General features: G+C 40.6%; 1 protein-coding gene across 2 annotated transcripts in view; it reads right to left on the bottom strand.

The window, feature by feature from the left end:
* The window catches only part of Gria3 (glutamate ionotropic receptor AMPA type subunit 3), a 266,322-nt gene extending 244,667 nt beyond the window's left edge, over nucleotides 1-21,655 (bottom strand). For both annotated transcript variants that reach the window (XM_077107716.1, XM_077107715.1), the window contains exons 1-2: nucleotides 21,547-21,655; nucleotides 20,237-20,395 (exon numbers count right to left, since the gene is read on the bottom strand). In XM_077107716.1, the coding sequence (XP_076963831.1) occupies nucleotides 20,237-20,395; nucleotides 21,547-21,655 (268 nt within the window). The remainder of the gene's footprint in view (nucleotides 1-20,236; nucleotides 20,396-21,546) is intronic.
* Nucleotides 21,656-26,269: the final 4,614 nt, after the last annotated feature.

Raw genomic sequence — 26,269 nt, 5'->3', positions numbered from 1 at the left:
CCCAGACCATGGTGCTATTGGGAGATGATGGAAGGAAGTTATGTCATTTAGGGCATGCCCTTGAAGGGGGTATTGGAACTCTGGTCCTTTTCTCTCTCTGCTTCCTGACCACCATGGTGTCAGGAACTTTCCTCTACCATGCACTCCCTGCTGTGATGTTCTGCTTTGGCATAGGCCCTAAGACAATGGGACAAGCCAACCAAGGACTGAATCTCTGAAACTATGAGCCAAAATAAACCTTTCCTTCTTTTGAATCAATTATCTCAGGTATTTTATTACAATAACACAAAGATGTTTAACCCATGAATGTTCCCTTGAAGTGCCAGCAGTCAGTGCAGATCATCATCTCTCTTATCCTCCCTCATGCTGGACCTGATACACACTCTAGGAACCATCTTTCTTTACTTCTTTACCTGATTCATTAAACTCTTAAGACATATTTGTGTTCTTACATGTATCCCAATTAATTGCTGGGATCTTTCTACTAAGGGCTGAGAATTTTTCAGAAAGAAAAGCTAAAGAAGAAAACTTTTGGAATCCTGATTAAGATGAGCTACGGGGTTTCCAGAAGTTGATTTTTTGTAATATCTGTTCCTACCTCCCCAACACATACCCACACAGCAGAACTCAGGATTTGAACAATACATTAATGATCCTTTGTTACCTTTTCCTGGCTTTGTTCTCAACTCATTGTTTAATTTCATACCTTGAACAGGCCTGATGAAATATTGTTGAGTACTGAATAGATAAGCCACATCAAGGAGTCACTTTAGGGAACTTCTCTTTCTATCATTTGACCCAGAGGGTCTCCATAGACTAGACTGGTTCCACAGGAGGTAAATGTAGCATTCATCTATGCAGTAAGAATTGGAAGGTTACACAGATTCCACCCTTACCAGAAATAGTTCTCCCTCTGGCTGTGCAGTTTCCAGAATGTTCCTGATAAATTCTAAACACATAATTATAAGGACCAGAACATGGAAGCCCTGAGAAGTCAGACAATTTGCGTCTACTTAAAAGTTATGGTCTCCTTTATCAGCTCAATATGTATTGATTTGTTGTTTTTGATTTTCAGCTCAACATCTCTTTCATGGAGAATGAAGAAGATGCCCATTAGTGGAAAGTCTACTGTATGTCAAGCAATTTGCTAAGCATCTGATATAAATTTCCTCATTTAATCCTGACAATCACCCTAGAAAGAACATAGTAATATGACTCTTATTCCACTGATGAGGAGAGTGAAGCACAGAGTATTTAGGTAACTTTATGAAGGTCACATAGCTAGAAGGGGCAGAACCAGAATTCTAACGCAAGTAAGCTCTGGCATTAAAGTGCACACAATGCTGCCTCTGATACTTGAAGCCCAAACTTGACTACTGCACTGAACAAAACAAAACCTCTGTATCTAACCAGTGTTACCTCCTTACAAGGCCATTAGGGGGTTGGGGAATGGAGTAAGAGGCCATGAGATATAAATTCCAGAGCTTATGTCTCTATTGTAGAAGCCAGGCTTGAGTGAAACATCTTGGTGGAATTTGGGGAATCTTCTGGGCATCTTGAAGACCCTGAGCTCATGAGTAATGGAGGGAAAAGAAAGGGGAAGGGCCCACCAAAACTGTCTGAGGAAACTCCATGATATCATCTGAATTAAATATAGTTGAAGCTAGAATGTACATGTGAAGTCACCTACTCTAATGTCTTTATTTTACAAATGGGAAAAGGCATAACCTAAACAGGGAACAGTCACAGAGTTGGTTTGTAGTAGCAGAGCAAGGCAGGAGGAATAGAAAGCTTTTTGTTCTACAATATATTGCTCCCCTTAATATGTCTGCAAGAATCTCACCCTGAGCAAAGCAGAGATTTTAGCATCTCCATTTGAAGCAACCAACCCTAAATACCACATCTCCTCAACCTCTCTCAGCTTAATTAGAAAACAAAATCACAATTATGAGCCCAGGCATGTCTTCAGGACTCATTTCACTGAGGCTGTCAGAGGATCTGGTTGTCCTCACTGGTTTTGAACTTGGAGATGAAACATGACCCCAAATAGCCTTGTTCCCCTTAAAAACCTATCATTGCCTTAGCAGTCATGACTCTATTGAGCCTTGCCTGACAGTATTTATATTTTCAGCTGGCACCAACTCTAGGCTAAGGTGTTCCATATGTTTACTTCCCACAGTGTAAAGTAGGCCTGAATTTGACTTGCTTGGAATTTGTTCCTTTCAGGCTTCCAGGGACAGCTTGTTGTGGCATAACAGGGCTTGGTGAACAAGGTCATTTTTCCTTTCCCTCTACCTTGGTAGTTTCAGAATTTGGCCACTCACTCCAGAAGCAGGAGACCTCATCTTGGCTGGCCCCCACCTGGTGAACATTTTAGCCTGGGATCTCTGCAGCATGACAGAGAGCTCTCTGATTTCTGCAGTGCTTTCTGGCCAAGGCAGGTAGTCCCTCTGAGTAGAAGCTGGGAGGATGACCAGGCAAAAGTGAGCTGCCTTTGGCAATAGGGTCCCCTTCACCTGAAGGGCAGAAAGGGACACTTTAGGATTGGAGGAGGGGTGAACCTCAATGAACACTGTCCAGACGGCAGTGGCAGCTATAGGCAGCCAAAATTCTGGAGCTAAGAATAGTGAGACCTCATTTGGGTTTATCATCTTAACACATTTCATACTACATTTCTTAATGGGCTGCTTTGTTGGATGGCATTTTTAGTCACCTTTGGAGCCTGCTATTGAAAAACTCCTTTCTTGTTTCTTTTCAAAATAACCTTCTCTGCTGTTGAACTTGAAAAGGTTGTCAGGCGGAAGTGCTTATGTGCTCTCATCTCAGCTAAAATAATGTAAAGATGAAAGTATCCAATACATATATTTGCTGAGTACCTGGAGGGATATAATTCAGGGGATGCAGTGATCTTTGAGCTGCCATCAGTGTTGCAGCCCTTGCCTGACATGGTCTGCTCTGCATGCCAAGGGAAAATGAATAGTCCTCTGGCTGTAATCAATTTACTCCATTCCAACAATTGGCAATTGTATTTTCAAGCAACCAGCAATTTCAACCACTTTAACAAGTTTTCAAAAAACACATAACTGAGGACTGACTGCAAAGACAAATATTACTAATCAAAGGAAGGCCATCTGCTGCAGTGGTCATTGCTGGGGACAATAGAAATCTCTTCAGAATCTGGTCAACTCTGAGGGCATTCTCCACATCTGACCAAACCTCACCCCCCTCCACCTTCCTGCACCTTTACTCTCTCTCATCTGGAATAAGATTGATATTTAAAAATATACTAGAGCTATGCTACATTTTGCTTATCTTAACAATAAAAACCCAGTTATTCCGTTCCTGCCTACATGGATTCCACAAAAAAAAAAAAAAAAAAAAAAAAAAAAAAAAAAAAAAAAAAAACTGGAGTTTTTCTCCACTCCATTTTCAGTAAAGGTCAGTGCATAAAATGCTGTAATGATTACTTTAGGATTGTGTTTGGGAAATACCTGAATTCTAGTCCTATTTTGTGACTAGCTCTGTGACTTTGAGTTCTCATCCTCTGAATGTCTTTTCTTGTATGCAACATTAAGATGTTGGATTAGATGATTTCCAAGGTCCCTTCTGTCTATAATAGTCAATATTTCGGACACCAGGAGTTTTCTTTTAAAAACATCTTCCAAAGCTCGATATATTTAGCATAGTCTTCTGGACCATTAGCATCTGCAGTCCTACCCTATGACAATCATATGTTATATCTAACTTTACATACGTAGCAATCACATGTTATTGTTTTCAAAGCACCTTAACATTCATTCTCTTATTTGACCTTGTAACATCCCTGCAAGGTATATAGCTCAGGCATTATTATGCCCATTTGGTAGATAAAGAAACAACTGTTTTAGTCAGCTTTTTTACTGCTGCAACCAAAAGACCTAACAATAACAGTTATAGAGAAAGAAGAGTTTGCTGTTCACAGTTTCAAATGGTCAACTCCATACCTTTGGGCCTGATGTGAGGCAGAACATCTTGGTAGAAGAGTGTGGAGGAGGGAAAGCTGTTCCGGACATGGTACCAGGAAGCAGAGTGAGAGACCTCCTCACCACAGACAAAATATAAATCCCAAGGGCAAACCCCATCAACCCACTCCTCCAACCACATCCTATGGGTCTACAGTTACTACCCAGTTAATTCCTACCAGGAGATTATTGGACCCATTAGGTTAAGACTCTCATAATCCAGTCATTTCACCTGTAAACTTTCTTGTATTGTGTCACACATGAGCTTTTCAGGGATACCTGATATATAAATCATAATACACACTGAGTCCTAGACCAGTAAAATAATTTGTGAAAGGTCATAGGGCCAGATAATAGCAGATATGGAATAAGAACACAGGTTTTCTGAGTTCAAGTCTGATGCCTTTTTCCTTTGACAAATACAATAATGGCAACTAACTATTCTTGAATGTTCACTAAATTCCAGGTACTTTCTATATATTTTATGATTTATTTTTTGCCATAACCATATAAGGCAGATATTACAATTTCCTTGATTTGTAAGACAGAAAAACTAAGCTTGAAGGGGTTAAGTTCCTTACTCATGGCTATCCAACTGGAAAGAAATAGATACAGGATTTGAACTCAGAGAATCTGCTTCTAAGCATAATTATTATTGCTCTACTGGCTGGATTATCTGCCTTATATGGTTATGGCAAAAAATAAATCATAAAATATATAGAAAGTACCTGGAATTTAGTGAACATTCAAGAATAGTTAGTTGCCATTATTGTATTTGTCAAAGGAAAAAGGCATCAGACTTGAACTCAGAAAACCTGTGTTCTTATTCCATATCTGCTATTATTTGGCCCTATGACCTTTCACAAATTATTTTACTGGTCTAGGACTCAGTGTGTATTATGATTTATATATCAGGTATCCCTGAAAAGCTCATGTGTGACACAATGCAAGTAACTAATAGTCATAAAGTATTTATCAGGGCTGGGGATGTGGCTCAGGCGGTAGCGCGCTCCCCTGGCATGCGTGCGGCCCGGGTTCGATCCTCAGCACCACATACAAAGATGTTGTGTCTGCCGAAAACTAAAAAATAAATATTAAAAACTCTCTCTCTCTTTTTTAAAAAAAGTATTTAACATGTATTTACTATGTCTATAGACCTGTGCTGGAATATAAATGCTACAGGAATTTGAGGCAAATTTGTAAACCTCAGTGAATTGAGAATCTATCAGGATGCACAGAATTAGGTAATAGATTTATATGTATGCATAAATACATACAATATATAAATACATGCAGATATGGTAATGCTCTTATATATACACATGTTATAAAGTAACTATGCAATAGAATAATTTATAAATAGTAAAAACATCAAAAATTTTAAAGAAGATTTAAAGGGTCTAGAAAAATACTCTCAATATAATATAAACTAAAAATGTGGGGGAAAATTGGAATATATGGTAAAACCCAATTTAGTATGATTTTTACTTTACCTAGGTGATATTTTTTTACATATTTTTGAAGCTTATTTTATAATGAGCATGAATTAAGTTTATATTTTAACTTCTATAATCGTTAAAATGTTTTTCTACATTTAAAATATCAGGTTGGGATAATATGCCTTATATACAGGAAACAATTATAGAAAAAGATTCTCTAGAAATATATGAAAGTAATAAAGCCTATGGTGTTGCCTTAGTACATTTTTCTATATAAACAGTTGCAAAACATTTTGGAAAAGACCCCAATATGGGAATCTGTTGCTGCTGCCACTAGGGAGCTGTATCATCTTTGGAAAATCTTTCCTTCCTTGTCCTTACTTTCCTCAGTCATGAAATGAGGTAGTTGGACTAGAACTACCTGCTATAGCTCCAAAAGTTGTGATCTATAACTAGACTTCAAGACTTTGTTTTGCTCATTCCTGAGTATAAATCAGAGGGTGGTAAAATGATGACAGTTTAACACTGGGGCGCTAGATGGAAGATACCATTAACCATGGCCCCTGAAACTCATACTTTACTACATTTCCAATTCACTTGCTGTGAATTTATTCTTCCTCTCTGCCACCTATTTAAAACTGACAGGGTTGTCATTTTCATATAGAACATCACTGTGCAGCAGTGAAAGCTAAAGGAAGAAGGATTATGGTGGGAAGACATTTTGGAGAAGTGCTATAAGTTAGAAGAGCTGCATTGTAATCCCATCTCAGCTATCAAATATCTGTGCAACCTTGGGATAATCACTTAGCCTCTCTGTTCCTCAGTCTCCTCAATGGTAAAAGGAAGAACAATGATCTATAATAAAATATAGCAGTGAAATTGGATAGAAATGAGAAGAGGAGATCATGCTGGTAGGACATGGATTATGAAGGAAAAAAGTTGCCTTTGGTTATCATCCCAGAATACAGAGGAAGAGATAGGAGGAAAAATGTCTGTGTTGCCTAGTAGTACTCAGCAGGACCCTTTCTGGTGAATCTATGCTTGTGGAATTAGCTAGTTAACCTTTGCTCTGGAGAGAATGGAGACTGAAATGCTGGAAAATCACATTAGCAAAATTTCTCTTTTAACCTTTTCCATATCTCCTTCCTTTGCTATTTTCTGCCTGACTTAGGCAAGTACCATCAAAAGAAGAAAATCCATCCACTCAAACAGAGATGCTTTAAACTTAAATCCACACATCACCCTCAATTAAAGAACTCAGAAAATCACTCTTTGTCTGAGTGAAGACGACAGGATCCACTTTTCCACACTCCTACTTTAAACACATTAACACGTTTTCTTTACACTTTAGAAAAGATTGTTCTTTCCTTTAAGCCAGTAAGTGCTAAGGTTATCATGTTACTATCTATGTTGTTTTATCCTAAGCATAGATAGTAATAAATTCCTATCTAGTTCAGAAAAAAGAATCATGTCCTTCTAGACAATTCCATTTAATGGTGGCATGATTAAGCCTAATGGTGCATTCATTCTGCATTTTGGAGATATCCACATCAGTTCTTTCTTTCTCCACATTTTTTCACCTCAAAGCAAATCTCTTATGCTTAAAGTAGTGTTAGTAAAGATCACCCCATTGAGCTTCTTTTCAGTTATAGATTTACAGAGGGTACATGTTAACTTGGAATGGCCAGAGATGGGAAGAGTCTCTTCCTGAGCTTGGTTTTGACTAATTCAATTCCTCTCCTTCATTTACCAGCCACCTCATTACTTGGTGTTTATAACAGCTACCATTTTTTGTACACTTACTATATGCGATATATCATGATGAATATTTTATATGGATAATCTCATTTAATTTTCATAGCACCTTTATAAGGTACTTACTATTATATTTACCCCTATTTCACAGATGAGAAAGTGAGGCACAGAGAGGTTAAGTAATTTGCACAAGGTCATATGACTAGTGAGAGAGCCAATATTCAAATTCAGGCAACCCAAGTTAGAGACATTCTTTGCCCTTTAGTAACACCCAAACTAAATATTAGAAAAAGCTTTCCACTATGCAAGGTCAAACAACAACCCTTTCATTCAGTGAGTAAGGTACAACTCTCTGGAGCCAGGAGTGTAGAAAGAACTGAATGGTTCTAGGTCTCTTTATCTGGGAAAAGTACAACTTTTCTCATGGTTTCCCTCTCTGTATGTTCAATAGGTTTATAGACGCTAAAACAAAGAATTGGGGGTAGTAAGAGTTGATCCTGGTAGAATCAAAGAGGCCAAAAGCTACCTACTATTCATAGCTCTTATACAAAGTGGATTAAACTCTTATAAAAGGCTGTACCTAGACTCAGAGATGTGCTAAAAATGGATCTCAGTTGAGCTTTCATCATCTGGATGGCAAAAGACTAAAAGAATTATCAATTGCTGAGTGTCATCAAGAAGTAGAAAAGGTGAGGTGACAATGAATGCAATATGTTATACCAGGATAATGTCTGCTTAGAGGAGAATGGGCAGTATGGAGTGTCTCTCCCTTCAATTCCTTGGGCTTTTAACTCCAGGGACCAGGAAGAAAATTCACTCACTAATGGACCTGTAGTACCCAAGGAAGTGAAAGGATCTACCAGGGAGGTTCTGAACAATTTCTTGCAGCTTTTCTTGGTGCTCCTCAGTGGGCAGCCCATTTCCAAGAGAAGTACCAGTGCCTGACAGCAGAGTCAGTTTCCTGACCAAGTGTTTTCTTCTGACTCATCCTTCAGAGGACAAGCGGATGCCTCGAGGCCTTTAAAGTCACAGGGGCTACATGTGCACTATTTAGATAATGAATTCACAAGGGAACAGAAAGATGACTCATTTTGTGATTGGAAGAATAGATTGAATTAGAGATAAAGATAGATTTGGGGACCTTCAGGGGAAGAGGACCCTAGGTCTTCCCTTGAATACTTTAGCCCTTAGATTATGCAGAAATGTGCATCTCAGGCTTTCTTCACCAAAGGTATCTGTGTATCTGTCACTGCCAAAAGGTAAATTGGGTGGGCAAGCTTGGACACATTGAGAGATATTTGAGGTTAGGCTGATGGGCTGGTACTCTGAAGGGGTGTTGTGATGGTTTTTTTTCAGTTTGTGGAAGAACTGAAAACTATAGAAATTCTCAGAGGACAGGTATTCACAGGAAGGAAATCCCTAACATGATAAGATCTTTTATTTTTCAAATGATGCTTTCTCTTTTTAGGGCAAAAACTTCAAAAGATCTTGAATTAGTGATGGTACTGATAATAATATTTGGCATTGATGATAACATCCAATATATATCAGACATGATTAAAAGTGTTTTACGTGGAGTCAAGATTTATTTCATTGAAAATTCTTAACAACCCTACAAGGTAAGAATTATTATTGTCCCTGCTTTAAAATTGGAGAACTCGAGGCACAGTGAAGCTAAGTAACTTGCCCAAAGTCTCACATTTGGTAAGTAGAAGAGTTGGGATGAACAGGATAATCCATAACTAGTTGGAAGCATTATCCATTGGTTCCATGAATTTGATATTTTCATCATGGAGTCTTTAAAAAGCACAGAATAGATGAATATGAGGAGAAATTTCTAGATTAGAATTTGAAGGGCTCCTTTTTGGATTGATTGTCCTCATTAAGAAATGAAGTGAGATGGTAAAATGGAACAAGAATTAATCAATGAATGTTAATGATAGACATCTCAAAGATCATTCAGAAGATCCTCCCTACTTTAAAAATGGGGGAAAAAACACCGAGAACCAGACATGGAAAAACTTGACCAAGTTCATCTAGGAAGTTGAGGTCAGAGCTGAACCCAGACCTCCCAACTCTTGGTTGGCTGCTCATTCCCATACATCCCTGTTCCCTCCACAGCTTTTAGTGCTACCTAAGGCCATAGAAACATAATTTCTCAATCATTATATTTTCTGTTCATTTACTTCATAAGATTTCAATTGACTTATGTGGTATATACGTGGGTAGGTTGATCATAGTTTGTATCCTAGGCATAGTCAGTTATTCCCATTGGGAAATACAATGTCCAGAAATAGTTATCTAGCATATAAGAATTCTAATCAATAAGTCATTCTAAAAACACCCCAGGAGTTTATATCCAGTGAACATCAGAAGCTTTGGTAAATAACATGAAATTTCTCATTGGTGAAATTAGTAGCATTCAACACTTATGGGTTGGTTAGAAGAGGGGTAGTGGTATTCCCAATCTAGCAGAAAGAAGATATAAGGATGTAATTAGCTCTATAGTATTATCCCTTATAAATGGTACCCCAGGTTATATTCATCAGTTGTCTTGTGGGCAGCCACTTGATGGGGAGTCTTGGTTAAATAAATCTTGATATCGGGATGTTGTCTTGTCTGCCTCAAGTGAACCTTTGTGCAAGCCACTGTTGGAACTCCTAAAAAGAAAGAGCTGAATTTGACTGAGCCTAAGAACAAGCTATCCAATTGTTTTATGCTTGCTTGCTATTATTTTAACAAGAAACAGAATTTTGTCTGAGGTTTGTTTTTATATCTGATAATGAGGTTATGGTGAAAAGACCTTTAGGCCTCACTCCAATCACAGCAGGCTGTTCATAACCAACAGTTACCTAATGGTTGTGAATGACCAAGTTGGCTTAGGTCAGGTTAGAACTCTAGGCAGCATATCTATTTTGGACCTTGGTTTAAAGTTAGTGAGCCTCATTCTTGGAGTCTTGGGGAAGCTTCTACCCTAGGTAATAATTGACAGATTCTTATTTGATCCAGTGGCCTTCCAGTTATGGCTTTACATATACCGGAACCTAAGTAGTTTTCCCAAAGCAGGCCCTCTCAGAAGCACATTTTCTGATCTGCTGAGCACTTGCTAATGACTCTGTGCCAGCATTCTGACCTTGCTATAGGTTTAAGCATTGTCTGGGGAAGGTTAGAGTTGAACTGGCACTCAGCCATGGAAGGCTACTGGAAAAACTGCATATGTATGTAGGATCACAAGTATGTGTGCAAAGGAAAGATTTCTATCATATTGAGATACCTTAATGGTACATTTAGAGGAGAAAGTAAAAAAATATGGTTTTTCCTGAAAAGAGCTTTTCTTTGCTGTTCTTTGTACTTATAAAGACCACTTAACAGAGCTTCCCACAACTTGGAAAGGCAGTATAATGTAGTGTAGTCAAAACATTTGCACCTTGCATCCAAGTCACCTCATGTTCCATTGCAAATGTTCTGTTTGTCCCATAGTAGTTTAAAAAATGGATTTGAATGCCTTCAGATAGAGACATAGACTCTCTAGATTGCCACAGGCCTCACTACTCCCTATTATGACACATCTGTCCATTTTCCACATTTGTGTGATCTGTCTGGCTCCTAGGGTCATTTGAGATGTCAACTCCAATTGAAACTGAGGGAGGAAATTATCAGGTTCTATTACCTAGCTGGCTAACTGGGTGACCTTGAGCTGGCCTTTTATACATTTTTGAACCACATCTGATTCCTCTTTTATAAAAAGGGGATGTGAGTTCCTTCCTTCTGGAAATGTTGTGAAGATTCCATGAAAGAAGATATATAAAATGCTTAGCACAGTATCTTCCACATGGTATAGCTTCAATGAATGATAGTTGTTATTTTTCAGTTCTGATTTTAAATTTGTTGACAGCAAGAATGGGGAGGAGGGCACAATGAATGCAATGTGAACCAATTGCTATATGTCTATTTTTAACAAATGGTTTGGCATTTACCATGACATCTAGTTTATAGCATAGCTAAGGACCAATCATTAGCTAACAAGCAAAGAAGGAAAGAAGCATAGTTAAAATGAAAAACATTCCCTTGTCTCTACTTAGCATCTCAAAGAGCATTTTTGCTTTGTTTCTCTCAGGGACCATGAGTTGAGGTAAGTATCAGATCTTTCAAGGTTTGAATTTCCAACCTGAGAGCCAAACTCACTAATACTTTCATAGGCCAATAGCACCTCACTTACATACAGAAGCAATATATGTGAAAGCACCTGGAACTATACCTAGCATTTACTGGGTGCTCAATAAACATTCAGTCTGAATTTGCAAATATCTGTTTGTAGTATCAGAGTTTATTAAATTTGTGATTCCCAAATTGAGTATTAGTATAACCCATAGAGCTTGTTAAAAAGGCTTATCCTTCTATTTTCTGATTCAATATATCTGGGGTATGACCCAAGAATTCATATAATAAGCAATAAGCATCTCCGGTGATTCTGATGCAAGTGGTCCAATTAAACACTGTTCTAATCTAATCAACAAGTAGATTTGGAAATTACAATGAAATATAAGGATATTTGAGAATCTATAGGAAGTTCTGGCTGACTGAATATTATTGGCCTTTCTGCTTTAAATTTTTAAGGCTGTTAACCCATACAGAGACCTATATCAACACTCCTACCCACATACTTATCCCTCTGTGGGCAAGGTCCTAATCTCATGCATTGCTGGTAGCCTGACTCCTTTCTGGGCAGCTGCAAATATGAGGGCACTGGTTGCAATGAGTAATTGGTGAGGTAGATTAGCCAATTGTGGACAGTTGAGATAGTACTTTTTTTGACAGTTCTGGGGATCAAATTCAGGATCTCATGTGTAGCAGGCAAATGTTGTACTACGAGCTACATACTCACCCCCAGAGGGGACTATTTTGATCACAACAATTTTTAAAACTCTAAAAAATACTCACTACAAACTGATTTTACTTCTGAAAATTTCCCACAGTAACTGGAGACTGCTGAGTCTCAGATTATCTATTGCAGCAAAAAATCATGTGTAAAACAGGTAGCAGGCCTACTGCCACTGTAAAGGTATGACTTGATGGGTCAAAAGCAACTATATGGTGAATGGCAGCTAAGATCTTAGAGAATAAAGTACCTGAATTTATCCATGGATAAGATAAAATGTTGAAAAATAGATAAAGTGCATTAAAGTGTTTTTCAAGGACCCTTTCTCAACCTCAGGGGTCTTCCAGTAACCTTTGTAATGTTCACCACCCATTTGATGCTCCACTTTCTTGGGCAGATGTATTATTTTGGGTCACTTACCTGTCTTGGATAGTCCCCTCTGAGGATTCTGCAGGATAATCTGAACAGAGAATTCTGGCTGAATAGAGAATTCTGGCTGAAATATTAATGGCTGATAAGGATTTAACTCATTACCTTCCAGATAGTTCACTTGCATTCTAGCACAGGTTTTCAGTATAGTAACACAAATAAATTGATTTGTGGAATTTCAGACTAATAGTAAACTGTCAGGGAATAATATTTCAGGGAAACTGAGTGCCATTTTGCAGGCTTCAAATGACACTGGGTAATCTTTTAATGACATCCCTGGAGTAGTCCTTAGCTTAGGTATTTTAGAAGTGTCATTACTTCTCTTCCTTTTTATCAATGAGTGCCTGGCACAGGCCTTGAAAATGGAGTCACTTCTTTAGAATCCTATAGGACCAGATGGGATATGAGTTGTGTTGTACTTCTTTTTTTCTAACTCTGTTTAAGAGAAGTCAGACAGCTGAGGAGCAGATGTTACATATCTCCTTCTGGCATTCCTTGACCCAGAGAAGCAAAGTGGAAAGGGAGTAGAAACCACAGGCCAACCTCAGATCTCTTGAGCAGGTTGTTTCTAAAAGGGGTACTCTGGGGTGTGGCAAGAAGCCAAGATATTGTCATCCTGACTCATGAGCTACTTCCTCTCTCAGCTTGCCTTCTAGTCTCCCCTCTACATTCCTTACAAAATCTAACTCCATGTGAATGCTCTCATTAGACATCTAATCATGCCACCTACCTGCCTGACATGGATACAAGGCTGTTGGGAATATGATAGAGATATCTCTAAGTCAGAATGGGCCAAATGTGTCTCTTATAGAACCTTCTTTGGAAGGCAAAAAGGTATGAACATGGGTAAAAGCTTGTCTGAAAGAACCTTTCCTTTGGTGATCATAGTTTTCCTGCTCTGGACTGTTGCATCAGCATCACTGGGGAGCTTGCTAGAAATGCAAAGTCTTGAGCTCCACAGAAGACCCAATGAATCAGAATCTTCATTTTAACAAGATGCCCATATGATCAGTGTGCACGTGAAAGGTTGAGAAGGGCTATTCTACATTGAATTGTGCCACAGAGTGTTGAGGGATCATTACTAGCTGTGTTTCCTCATCTCATTCTTATCATTGCTCCCCTGCCTCCTCCACATAAGGACTAAATAATGATTGGGTTGTGGATAATTGCTTAAGAAGCCTGTGACAATTGGAAACTGAGGAGCCAGAAGGTCTGGACTGAAGGATGCAAACACATATTTCTCTCATCAGTGCTCAAATGAAAATCCAGAAGAGAGTATGCTGGTTATTTCCATAAGGAGGGAAGCCAGAATGTATGCTTCAGCCAAGGCAAGAGAGGGATGGAGAGAATGTAGAGGAGACACTTCTTGGCTAGGTTTGCAAATGCCTCTAAATAAAGCTATTATTTAGTGTCTGTGAGAGAGATATTGCTTCATAAAACATGGCATTCCATATGCAATCCCAGGGAATGGAAACTTTCAGCTTGAGGGCCAACTTCCTTACTATCCTTCTCCCCTCCTCTGACCATCCTTTTGTGCCCTACACTTCCTGCAAGTGGTTACAAAGTAGCTTCCGATACTATAATAGACTCCAATAAAATGAGTGTCTGTGAACTTTGGCTGTTTCCCAAATTACCCTCAAAACTTTTAGGTTTACCAAGGGGAAGTTGTAGGTGCATATGCTTTTGGTGTACTCACATACTTTGGGTAACTAGTATTTTACCTTGGCCTGTAAATGTCCTCCATGACTAAAGCCAGCTGACTTTTGTTTTGGGTAAGAGTGAACAGCCACTCTGAGCATCATATCCAGAGATGTCCCCAGTTAAGAATCTTGCCTTGAAATTGAGACATTATGATTCACATAGTCGCTGATTTCAAAGCAAATGCTTCCTTGTTAGGTATATTGATCCTTCATTTGCCACTTTCATCTGTGTTTCTGTATTAGTTAAAAAGCTGTCACCCCCAAATGTGAATGCAGTCTCTGAGGAGGATGGACTAAGAACAGAGATATTCTGACACAAAATAGATTTAGGTCTAGTGTGCTGGGAACAACTGAATCAGGGGCTAGTTAGTGAGTAGGTAGAGACCCAGAAAAGGGCATGAACTGGACAGACAGAGCAGGAGAAAATAATGGCAATGGAAGAGATAGAACAAGGGGGAAACAAATTCTGTCCATGTTAACCTTTTGCTAAGGACTGACCCCTTTTGTGGGTGGCTGCCGTAGTTCAGGGCTGAACCCACACAGAGGCTGATGCTATTTGCAGCTCTGTGTCTATAGCCCAGACATTTCCTGAGCAGCCCTGAGGAGGGAGGGAGTTCTTTTGTGTCTGCACAACTCCTACACTCCTGCTGAAAACTAACCATTGTCCCCACCTGGGGCAGTAATTACACCCTCCTGTGGAGGGTTCATCTCATTAGACACAAAGTATCAAAGCCAAAAGAATAAAGTCAAAACTTGATTTTTTTAATGGAGTGGGTAAAGTACACAGATGCTTATCTTGACCTTCATAGGAGATAGCAAGTCTCATGAGATTTTACATATTTTTGCAGCCCCATCTAAGAAGTTTAAAAGTAAATCACCTTGGTGAGAATGTTTATTCCTCTCCCCCAAAGCTATGAATTCTACCTTCTAAATTTCTGGCCCTCTCTTAAAATCCATGTTGTCATTTAATCCTTAAACTGATTGTATTAAAATGAAAAATTTCTTGTCCACAAAGGAAGACAAATAATACCACCTCAGCAGCTTCATTTACTTTTCAATCTGTTATAACAAAACCAGCCAATCACCTCTGACTACCCAGAACAATGAAATTTTAAAATATATCAGAAGTCAAAAACATAAAATGAAAATCTGAACCAGCTCCTATTATTTTCAGTCTTAGAAACTAGGGAGGGAAATGCAGAATTAAGAAAACAACTTCTACACAGGCAAAAGTAGGGGGTTTTGAAAAACTAGTTTCATTTTAGGGAAAAAAGTTAAAATTCCAGAGAGGAATAAAAATCATGGACCATTTTTCAGTAAGCACAGATACAGAACAAAATAATTCTCTTTGCTCTTTCCCCTCAAACAGTTCTATTTTCCCCCATCCCCATTTTGTAGATCGATGGGAAGCTGCCTTGTACAGGAGGTAACACACTTTGCAGGAAGCTCACCTTTACAGCCTGCTGATTGCCATCTACTTTTATGACCCAAATGAACAGCATCACCTTGCTTCCTCCTCCCCCTATAAAAAATAGATTTTTAAAAACCCATATTAAACCTTGTGAGAAGGTGACTTAAATCTTTGACTGGCACCATTGAGGCAAACTGCTCATGCTTCAGTGAGCTAAGCCAGCTGGCCAGAGGGGCTGAGAAGTGGGCTAAGCTTGTGAGCTTACTGAAGAATGGCCAGCTGACAGGAGAGAAGGAGAGCAGCAAAGGCACAAAGATGGGGAACCTGTGGGAGTGGTGGAGCCAGAGGAGACTTTGGCTAGGATGTGAAGATCTATTTGAGAGCAGGAGCTGTGATCCTGGGATCTTCACCCTGGCTCCAAAGCTTAAGTGGAAAGGACAAACACCCAAACAGAACCCAAATAAACAAAACAAAATTCACCAAATTGCAGAGCATGGGATCAAGGGAGACATTTCCTTCCCAAACGGACCTAAATGGTTAAACGGATCTTGGCAATTAGAATAATTAGATAATTAGATTGTGACTCTGTAGGCAAGAGACGGAAACCTGTCTCCGGTAAGTACACTTGGAAGCAAAATGCACTCAGTTATAAAAAGATCGTGTTCTCAGTTAGCAGGTATATTTCAAATGGCTTGAAAAAAAATTAATGGAATAAAAATTTCCTGCTGATGGGTTAAGTTTAGCCAGCAAAAGAGATTTTGCCTGAGGCTCCATTAGAGCTTGCACTCCTAAGTCCGACTCTCAGTTCCACCATCACCATTGCACCTCCATCAACAGATTTTTATTTAAGTCAACGCGTTTACAGCACAATTCCATGGTGAATAACCTTTAAGGTTACATTTGCCTTTTTCCTGCTTCTTGCAAACAGTGCGTAATCCACGAGCACATTTGTTGGCTGTAAAGGTGTACAACAGCAATTTTTGCAATGACAGTGCGGAGAGGGAATATGAGATCTGTGTGCTAATGAGCTGACACTGCAGAGGCTGGGGCGGTGTAGTGTGGAGTGCACTACAAGTGCACAGCAGCAAGACACAGGAGGGGACTTCAAGGGAATCGACAACATTTCCTGAGGAACCAGGGCAGCAAAGCCACGCAATGGGACCCTGCAGTCCCTTGTTATTTCCACAGCCCCTAAAGCCCAAGGATAATCAAATCCAATTTTTTAAAGAATAGATACTAACTTACTTGTGTGTGCATCTCTTATCATACATACTGATCACATGGGTATGGGTATCTATATATGTTTATGTATGCGTGTATCCCGAAACCTGAATATTCTCACCATTTTTCTTTCTGGGTTTATCAAGCTAAATTGAAAATTAAGGCATCAAACTATTAATTCCTATGAAATGGGAACATGTGCTTGAAATCAGATGAGTCTCGCTGATAAACTTCAATTCACCCCTGAGTTGAAATCCCAAATGAACCACCTTTCAAAGCCAGGGAGGCTTTTATTGGCCTCTTAAGGCACAGAATGAAGTTAGAGTCTGTCTTAAGCAAACCTCTTGGGGCTTGTGCAAAAAAAAAAAAAAAAAAAATGGTTGCTGGTGAATAAGAGTCTTTAAATAACTAATGCCTGGGATTTATTGCAAGAGCCTTCTGAATACATTATGGGAGTGGGGGGCAATACAAAGGGAGAGTTGAGGATGGGGCACTCACAGAAGTTATTACCATTTTATTTTATTTTTATTTAGTTTATTCTTTGTGTATCTGTTTACCTGTGAACCTATGCCCTAAAAAGTATGTCCCTGTCTCAGAATTGAAGGTGTAGAAAAGATCATGAGAAGAGATCAATTATAGTGCTAGGGGAAACTGAAACTAGTAATTTTGCATGGCTGTAGGGGGAAGTTTCTTTAAATTTCAACAGCCCCTTCTATATCACATCAGATAGAAGAGGTAGATGACCAGATTTGGACTCATCTGGGGTTTTCTTAAATTTTTCTAGGCTTCCAGAGAAGAGCAGACCAGAAGATACAGAGGCTTTTCTCTGCACAATCAGGTAGTTATTTGGAGGAATAGAATCTGGGGTCATCACCAAGTACTAGTACCGAACTAGAATTGTATGCCAAACCTGAAATATTTAACCTATACCTATACAAGAAAAAAATAATCATCAAGGCCAGGTGGAAGGGAGGATTAGATACTTCCAAGTCTTCCTTGGCCCCTTGAAATCATTGGTTTCGGCACTCAGACTATATGGTTGGACTAGTCATTTTTCTCATACTAAGCTACCAGGCAGCAGCTGCTGAGAGACAGCTTTGAGATCTGGCACCCTTTCAAAGATTGTGACATTCAGACATGACTGTTTCGGGGACCAGAGAAGATGACAGCTTTCCTCCTCTGTCTTCTGAGCTGTAAAGTCTGAGAGTGCAACAGGCAGCTGGGTACACATCACTGGTTTCTAGATATTTCTTCCATCTGTGGTGAGTGTCTGTACATGCATACATGTGTATTTGGCATGACTAAGGTCAAGGTCATCTTTTTGCTTTGTGTTTTTTGTTGCACAGTGAGCCACACCCCTTCTTCCTTACTCTCAAGCCCCTGGCCATAACCTAGCTTCATAAGTAGAAGTGCTATGGATTTAGGGTAAGGAATTTTGAACTTTTGTTTTCCTTCTCCACGGTTGCTCCTTTAATGCCCTGAGAGGTAAGATGTGAAGGCAACTCAACATGAATGTGGGTGACTGATTACTTATTCCCAAACTTGAGATTTTTCACATGGCAAGTATTATTTCCTGATAGCTCCTTGGGCAGTGTTCCAATGATCCTAGGCTGGCAGATTTCAGTCTGGTTCAACCATAAAACAGGACCAAAAACTTCAGAAATCAATTCATTTCTGAGAAGCTAAATGACTCTCTTATCCTAATCCTTGTCAGTGGAAAGACACCGAATGGAGATGAAATAAATATTATTTGTTAACAACATGATGATAAATGCTGGTAGTTTCATGTACTTGGTTGTAAATCTGTTCTAATTGATATTTAGGAAGCTGCACTTGAGATTCAACCTCTTGACAAGACCACAGTGCTGCAGGATTAAGAGTCAGATGTGTGTTGTAAATGCTATGGAGACAGGCCTGGATTACTGAAATAAGATGCAAAGTATAGACAGACATTTTGTAACTTTCACACTTAGCTGGAATTAATAAATTCCTATTTTTATCAATGTTGGAAAGCCAAAGAACGTCAAATACTGTGTATCTGGGAACACATATATAAAAGGATCTGTACCTTCAGCTAAAATTTTCTCAGCACTAATAACTGTTACATTACTTGAAGAATACTTCAACCCCATTCCCTTAGTCCAAATCTTCAAATCCAGGGAACCTGTGCCTTTGGAGACTCTTCCAACAGGTTATGGAAATTACATATCTTTTGAGACAGAAGAATTTGAAGGAAGTCATAAACAAAGTTTCACCTGATCAAACATAAGTATCATTTTCCCTTGAAAGAAATATGAAAAAAAGTACACCAGCCATAAAAATAAAACATGCTTTGTGTCATCACTGGCCTCACTGTTGTGAAACTTTTAGTGAAATAAGCTTGGATAAAGAATTCTCCATCTTTCTAACAAAACATTCCATTCAAATAAAATCTTTAGTCTGGCAGGCTATTAGCCCTTTGGATTCCCATGGTTTTACTTTTTAAAATACCTCTTTTCCACAAGAATAATCATGGTACACAACTATGGAATTCAGAAAGGGTTTTAGGGCTGATGAAATTCCTCCCTTTGATATTCAGTTTTCCTCCTTCCAGCCTCCCCCTCAACCTCTTGCTCTAAATTAGAAACTGTGTTATCCTTAACAATCAGGGGATCTGGGGGATGGGGTGGGGGGGGGGAACCAGAGGAAAAAGAACTAGCTTTTCAAATATTCATCTGAGAACTGTCTTCTCCCTGCCTTTCAGTTTTCCAGGCACTCATCACTTGCAATCAGTTTGTAGTCTTATCAGTTCCTATCAGAGCTCTCTCAGTAAGAAAGGTGATAGTCTAGGACAGAAAGAGGTCAGGGAAACCAGACTAATATGTCCCTCAAGGTCACTTGTTGGCGGAATTCCTCATATTTTGGTTCTTACATATTAGGCAATTGTCAGTTTTAGCTTCTTTTTACTTGCCAGTCACTAGCTTTAACACTCAAATAATGTACATCCTGAATTGACTCAATCAAGAAACTGCTGCTGCTTCTTTTTTAAATCCCATCTGAAGCAATTTCCCTGAACAACCATGCTATTTTTTTCTTTCTTTTCCCCCAGCCAAAAAAAAAAAAAAAAAAGTGGGGTGCGGGGGAAGGAACGCTAGTTCAGCAGGCAGAAAAATGAAACTTTTGCATCAAACATTATTCACAACAGAGTTTTGTCCACTGCCTTGAGTTTTGCCCACTGCTTTCAGCCCTGCAGCAGAATCCTCCGGGGTTGATTTATGCAACATGAAACCAGAATTGACTAGAGCCCCTAAAATGTCTACTGAGGAAATCACCAGCCAGCACACAGCAGACCCCCAGCACCACAAGCAAAATGTAAATGAGGTTCCCAAGGTCCCAAAGGGAGCAAAAGCAGATCTACTTACAAGCATTAGTCACAGAAAAACTATTGGAGGAATCCAAGTGATCTACGTGGTAATTCAAATGGAAGGGCTTCTCAGTGGTGTTCTGGTTGGTGTTGTATAACTGCACAGCAAAGCGAAAAGCGCTGTGCTCCTGCACAGTGTTCCTCATGAAAAGTCCACCTATAAGCAAAAAGAACCGAGATTTGGCTTGTGTCCCCTGACCCTAGGACGAGTTAGAAAGTGGGGAACACTAGGTACCAGATACCTCTAAGTATTACTGGGATGCGCAACTGAGGATTGGTTTTCAACCTGTGTGTTTCTCCAGACTTGTGAACTCAGATTTCGGCCAAGAGAAACCTGGTTTCTCTAGACTGAAGAGAAGAGGCTGGAGAGAAGGAAGAAAGGGAAGAGGGGGCTGCCTTGGCATAGGACGAGGCGTCCAAGAGTGGAAATTGGTTCTTAGGCGGTAGCCTTCCCCCACGTACACTCTACTCCCACCCCCATCCCCACAGCTGGTTCATCTTTACCGGGGTAAAGGGAGAGGTTAGAAAGAAAAACAATTTTATTCCTCTTGCTGCTCCATCCCGTTCTCTATTAGCCAACCTCCCTCATGACAATTCAGGGGATTAGTTCAGTAATGGCAACAATTCTAACTTCTGGACTTGTAAATACAGACAGAATCAGAGAGAACTCCCTTCCGGCTCCCAGAGCTGGGTTCCAGACAGACACAGCGGCAATTCATGAATTCGTGGTCTGCGTGACTTCGCTGCTCGCCCGCTCAGCTCCTTGTCTCACCCCCACTTCCTACCCCATTCGCCACCAACCTGGCTACTGCCCGGGTCTGGTGGATCCAAAGTGGGTTCCACACATTCCCTAGCACTAGCCTTTTTTCCCTGGAGCCTAAGACGCGGGACAGGGAGCCTCAGCCCGGTTATGCGCCCTGACGCGACCAGACAGGCAGCTTCACCCTGGGACAACTTCCAGTGGCTGCACTCACGCCATGGCAAAGTCCAGAGCAGCAAGCTAAAAAGCCGCGACTCTTCGCCCCTTTGCAGCATCCCAACCTTCTGCTTATCTCCCCTGCTCCTCCCAGCTGGAAAACCAGGCAGCTGTCCCCATCAGCCCCAGGAGACCCCTCTCTCATCCTTAGCACTCCCCAGACTAGCCAGCTGGTTGGGACTCAGATCCCCTGATCTTTGCCAGTCCCCATCCCCAGTCACCGTCCCCAGACCAAGCAGGATGGGGACCCGCGCGGCCGCGGTAGCCCCGCCGGGGCAGTTGTCTCAGATGCAGAAGAGCCTGGCCCCACTGGCTGGCTCGCTGTCGCTTACCTATGCTGATGGTGTTGGGGAATCCTCCGTGAGAATGACCCAAAAGCCCCAGGACTAAAAAGAAGACCGCCCGGAGCACGCTTTGCCCCATTTTCTTCTGCCTGGCCATGCTACGCCTAAAACGAAGCTGACAAGAGCATGGGCGCAACTCGGGAGTCGTCAAAATAATAATAGAAAAAGAAAAAGAATTCACCGGCTCTTACACCCCCTCCCCTCAACTTGCTCTCGCTCACTCTTCCTTTCCACCCCACACTAGTCCTCCTCCTCCGCCGCCGCCTCCTCCTCTTCTTTCCTCTCTCCTTGCTCTCTTTCTCCCTCCCTCTCTCCTCTCTCTCTCCCTCTCTCTCTCTCCCCCTCCCTCCCTCCCTCCTTCCCTCCTCTCCCTCCCTATCTCTTTCCCTGGATCTCTCACACCCCCTCCCCGCCCCCCACCTCACTTCTGTCTTCACACCAATCTGGAAGGCGGGTTCATTGGCTGCAAGCTGGGTTCGCCAAAGCGGTCTCTCTCCCTATGAGAGAGAGAGAGAGAGAGAGAGAGAGAGAGAGAGAGAGAGAGAGAGAATATATAAAAACCTAAGATATAAAACAAAATAAACAAAACACTGAAAAACAAAAACCAAAAAACAAAGGAGAGAGATAAAGAAATAAGAAAGAAATTATAAAGAAAACCTGAGACACCCCCCCTCCGAAGATGGTGGGTCTAAAGAGGGGGGAACAGAAGGAGAAAGCGAAAGGCTCAGCTCCGGTGAATTGGGCTCTCCCAATTGGGCCGGTAGGGGGATATTGATCAAAGTTGATCTGACGTGGAATTAAAGCCGCACACCGCTTAGCTCTACTGCAAACTGCAGCCGCGGACTGCAAAGCCTAGGCGCTGGCGTTTGTCAACACCGGAGATGGGATCAATAGAAATTCACCAGTCCTCATGTGGACCAGGCTTTCGAGATGCAGCCAGCCCTCTTTTTAAAAAGAGCTGCATTGCTTTTGCGTTTGTGTGTCTGTCTTAAAGAAGGGGGGTCTTGGGGGGCGGTTAGTGGTTACTCTGGAGTCTTTGTAGAGACTCAGAGAAGCAGTTCCCATCACAATGCGCCCGAAGATGCTGCGCATGCCTGGTCTCTGCCGCTCAGTTTTTACAGCAGAGATCCGAGGGCAGTTAACAACCTCCACCCCCATCCCCGCAGCTTTGGGAGGTGTGCACCCCACATCAGAGTGCTAAGGCAGGTTTGTGAGAGGTGGGAGTAGTTGATGGACAGTGCGGGACTGACTGCTTTGGAGGGCATAGGAAAAGAATGTACGTGCATAGAGATGGTAACTAAAAGGTTAATGAAAAGGACGCTCAGTCCCACCGACTAAGGAGAGAAGTGGGGGAATGAGCTGGGTGGGGGTGGGGACTGAAAGTTAAGGTTGGAGGAAACTGTCCTTAGCTGCCCTGCTTCCTTGGTGTTGCCTCTGGATGTTGCAGCCTAGGCCCCTGAGTGATGACTCCAGAGGTTATTCATCCTCCTGTACTCTTCCTCTCTCTGCTCTCAAGGGAGGAAAGAGCCTATAAAGTCTAGTCTGGATCTCAGTGAGGAATGGTCCCCTCCAAAACATCTTGTGTTCCAACCTCCTGGGCTATTCCTTTCCCTAGCTATGTTCTCCAGTGGTGAGAAAAAATAATCCTCTTTATCTCCCAAGTCTTTTATTCCTACCCCACAGCTACTCTATAAAATACAGATTTTATTCTCCTCACACTTGCTATTGTCCTTTTCATATTCTCTCCTCCTAGCCTAATTAGATAATGAGCCCTTCATGCCAGTGTACACCAAACTGATACACATGGGGCAGGAGACAGGGGACAGGGGCCCAGGGACCAAGCCAAATCATTGAGTACTTCAGAACTTTGAATCTGGCAAGTCATAGGCTGGAGCCTGGTACAAAGGAATTCAAAATGCTTTGGCAACCAGAAAAATTTTCTAGGCTCTTCCCAAATTTCCATCAGTTCTGATAATGCAAGTCTCTTTCTACTGCACCATTCATAGAAATGTTTTATCTCCTTTTTGACAGTCCATGGCTAGGACTGAGGAAAAAACTTGGGAGCCAGAGAAAACTCATTCTTCCAACATAAGGGAATGAGGGCAAAAGGGTAGCAGAGATGAGGTTGACTACCTCTTGACATGTGCAGAGTGAGATAGCATCAGTCAGGAACATAGACTTAGGAGCAGATCCAGGTTCAAATCAAAATTCCATCACATACAGGCAGTATCTGACCTTGAGCAATATTGTTAATCTGCTTACAAGTTTGTCATCTTTGAAATGGGAATATTAATAGTTCTTTCTTTACAAGGTGATTATGAGGATTAAATAAAATAACAGATATGAAAGCATCTAATTCAGTGTCTGACTCACAGAAGAATCAATAAATTTTAATTTCCAAACTCACTTTCCTCTTTCTTTCCTTTTAAAAGTGTTCCCATTCTTCCCAAAAGCTCCTTATGTGCTCATCCTCCCTTCTCCCCACCAAGTTCACAACCTCAGACTAAGCTACCAAATCTTTGCTAGTGTTCTACATAAATATCTTCCTATCATAGCTCCTCAAGAGCCCCAGGAGACTGGAGAGGATCGGGTAGATGAATCTTTACTAAAGTTCTAATGGCAGGCAATGACAATTTAATATTAAAAATGCCACATTTAGAGAGTCTCTTCTCTGTGCCAGGTACTATATGTTCCTCCTTTTAGATAACATAGTTGCATTTTAATAGGAACCTTCAATGCCTTGACCCAAAGCAATAACTCCAATAAGGAGATTTTAGTTTTGTTTTGTAGTAGATGAATAATATATTTTGCAGTGGGAGGGTACCTTTTAGCACACCTCAATTCACTCCTGAAAGCAGTTAGGTCTCCATCTATGCTTGGCCAGCCATGAGAAAAGGTGGAAGCAGAGATTCGTGGCCATCTTCACTGTCATTTGGCTTGAAGTATAATGAGAGTGGGTCAGTAACAAATGATGAGAGGAAGTAGGACATTTCAGTGCCTCTGCACTTGGAAATCCTCCATTGAAGCCATCAATGTAAATGCCACCCATCCCTTCTGTTTTCATCCTCCCCTGCCCACTACCTTTTTCCTTCTCTTTCATCTGCTGCCACTCTTTCAACTTTTAGCTGTCAGTGGCAGCTGTTGGCAGAGTTGGACTAGTTTCATCTGAGCCAGCAGGGGCACAGTGGTAGACTAAGCATATTGCTGTTGGTTGAAAAGCTTGTATAATACATGCAAATTCTTTAGGAATCTATCCCTCACCCAAGAGAGCCATGGGACACTTTTTGAACATCAGCTCTGATTTTCCAACAAGGGGCTAGAGATTATACTAGTAGCATTATAGCCACAAGAATTTGCCAACAAAGCCCCAAATCCAGCTCTCCCTCTGTGGTTAACAGACATCCCCCACTGGATTCACAGTTACCTTCTAATTTTAGGATATATTATTTGTACTTTTATTTTAGACCTTTATTTTATTTATTTATTTTTATGTGGTTCTGAGGATCAAACCCAGTGCCTCACTTGTGCTTCGCAAGCCCTTTACCACTGAGCTCCAGCCCCAGCCCCTGATTCATACTTTTAAATGAGCTCTATAATATAATATAAATAGCAAGATAATAAGTGACTGTAGTTTTAATTGAAATGAGAAAATAGCATTTCTCTTCCTGAGATTTATGCTTGTTTCAGGTTTAGGAAAGGAGCACTTGGATAAGCAGAAAGGAATATTGGCTAGTGAAATTTGGAGAGGGATCTATATTATACATTGAATCACATTCTTGCTAACTTGATACCTTACAAATAAGGAAAATAGCAATAGAAATAATCTTGATTTATTGGAAGATAACTTCTGTATCCTTTAAAGATGATGAAACCAATATATTTTATCATTTGCCTGATGGGAAGATAATTTCCTCATCGTTTGACTTGAAACTTTGAAGTCTTCAACAAACATTTATTGACCACCTGCTATATGACAGGCTGTGCTAAGCACTAGAGATATAAGGAAGCAAGTCATATTTCTGCTTTCAATGAATTTCATGTTCAGAGAAGGAGCAGATGTATTCACTGGCAATGACAATGCAATATGGTAAGTGATCTGAAAACAGTAAGCACCAGGTTCTGTGACAGCACAGAGGAGGGTGTTTAAATATTTAAAACAAGGTACTTCTCATATCCCAGATTCAGTCCCAAATGATTGAAGAGAGAAGATAGGATATCTTGGGGTCAGAAAAACTGGCCAAACTTCCTAGACTCTAATCAAGGAATAAAACTGCTTTATGGCTGCATCTTGCATTTCTACTCCCAGGTTTTTTGACAATGTTACAGTTCAGCCATTTCTGATGATTAATTAAGGTTCAATGTGATATCTAAGAAAGCTTGGGTCCACCATCCTACTTCTCTATTATCCCATTTTCTCTATTATATATCACCTATCCAGAAACCTCTTCAGAAATCCTTAGTGTATGTGTCAGCCTTGGTGTTGCTGAATAAATCCACAGCCTTGAGGAACTGAAATTCCAAGTACAGGCCTAGTTGGAGCTACTTCTGGTGGGAGTAAAAGTGTGAGTCAGAAGGAAAGTTTTATGAATTTGGGTTTAATATGCCCAGAAATGAATCTATAGAAACTTCCTGAAGTAGATAGTCATACCAAGTTCAGTGGCCAAGGGAGAAATTATTTATCAAATTAGCTTCAGTTAAAATCCCTTTTTTT

This window comes from Callospermophilus lateralis, chromosome X (genome assembly GCF_048772815.1).
Source record: "Callospermophilus lateralis isolate mCalLat2 chromosome X, mCalLat2.hap1, whole genome shotgun sequence".
Lineage (NCBI taxonomy): Eukaryota > Metazoa > Chordata > Mammalia > Rodentia > Sciuridae > Callospermophilus > Callospermophilus lateralis.
The sequence above is the reverse complement of the archived record's forward strand: the minus strand, read 5'-3'. Positions and strand labels throughout refer to the sequence as shown.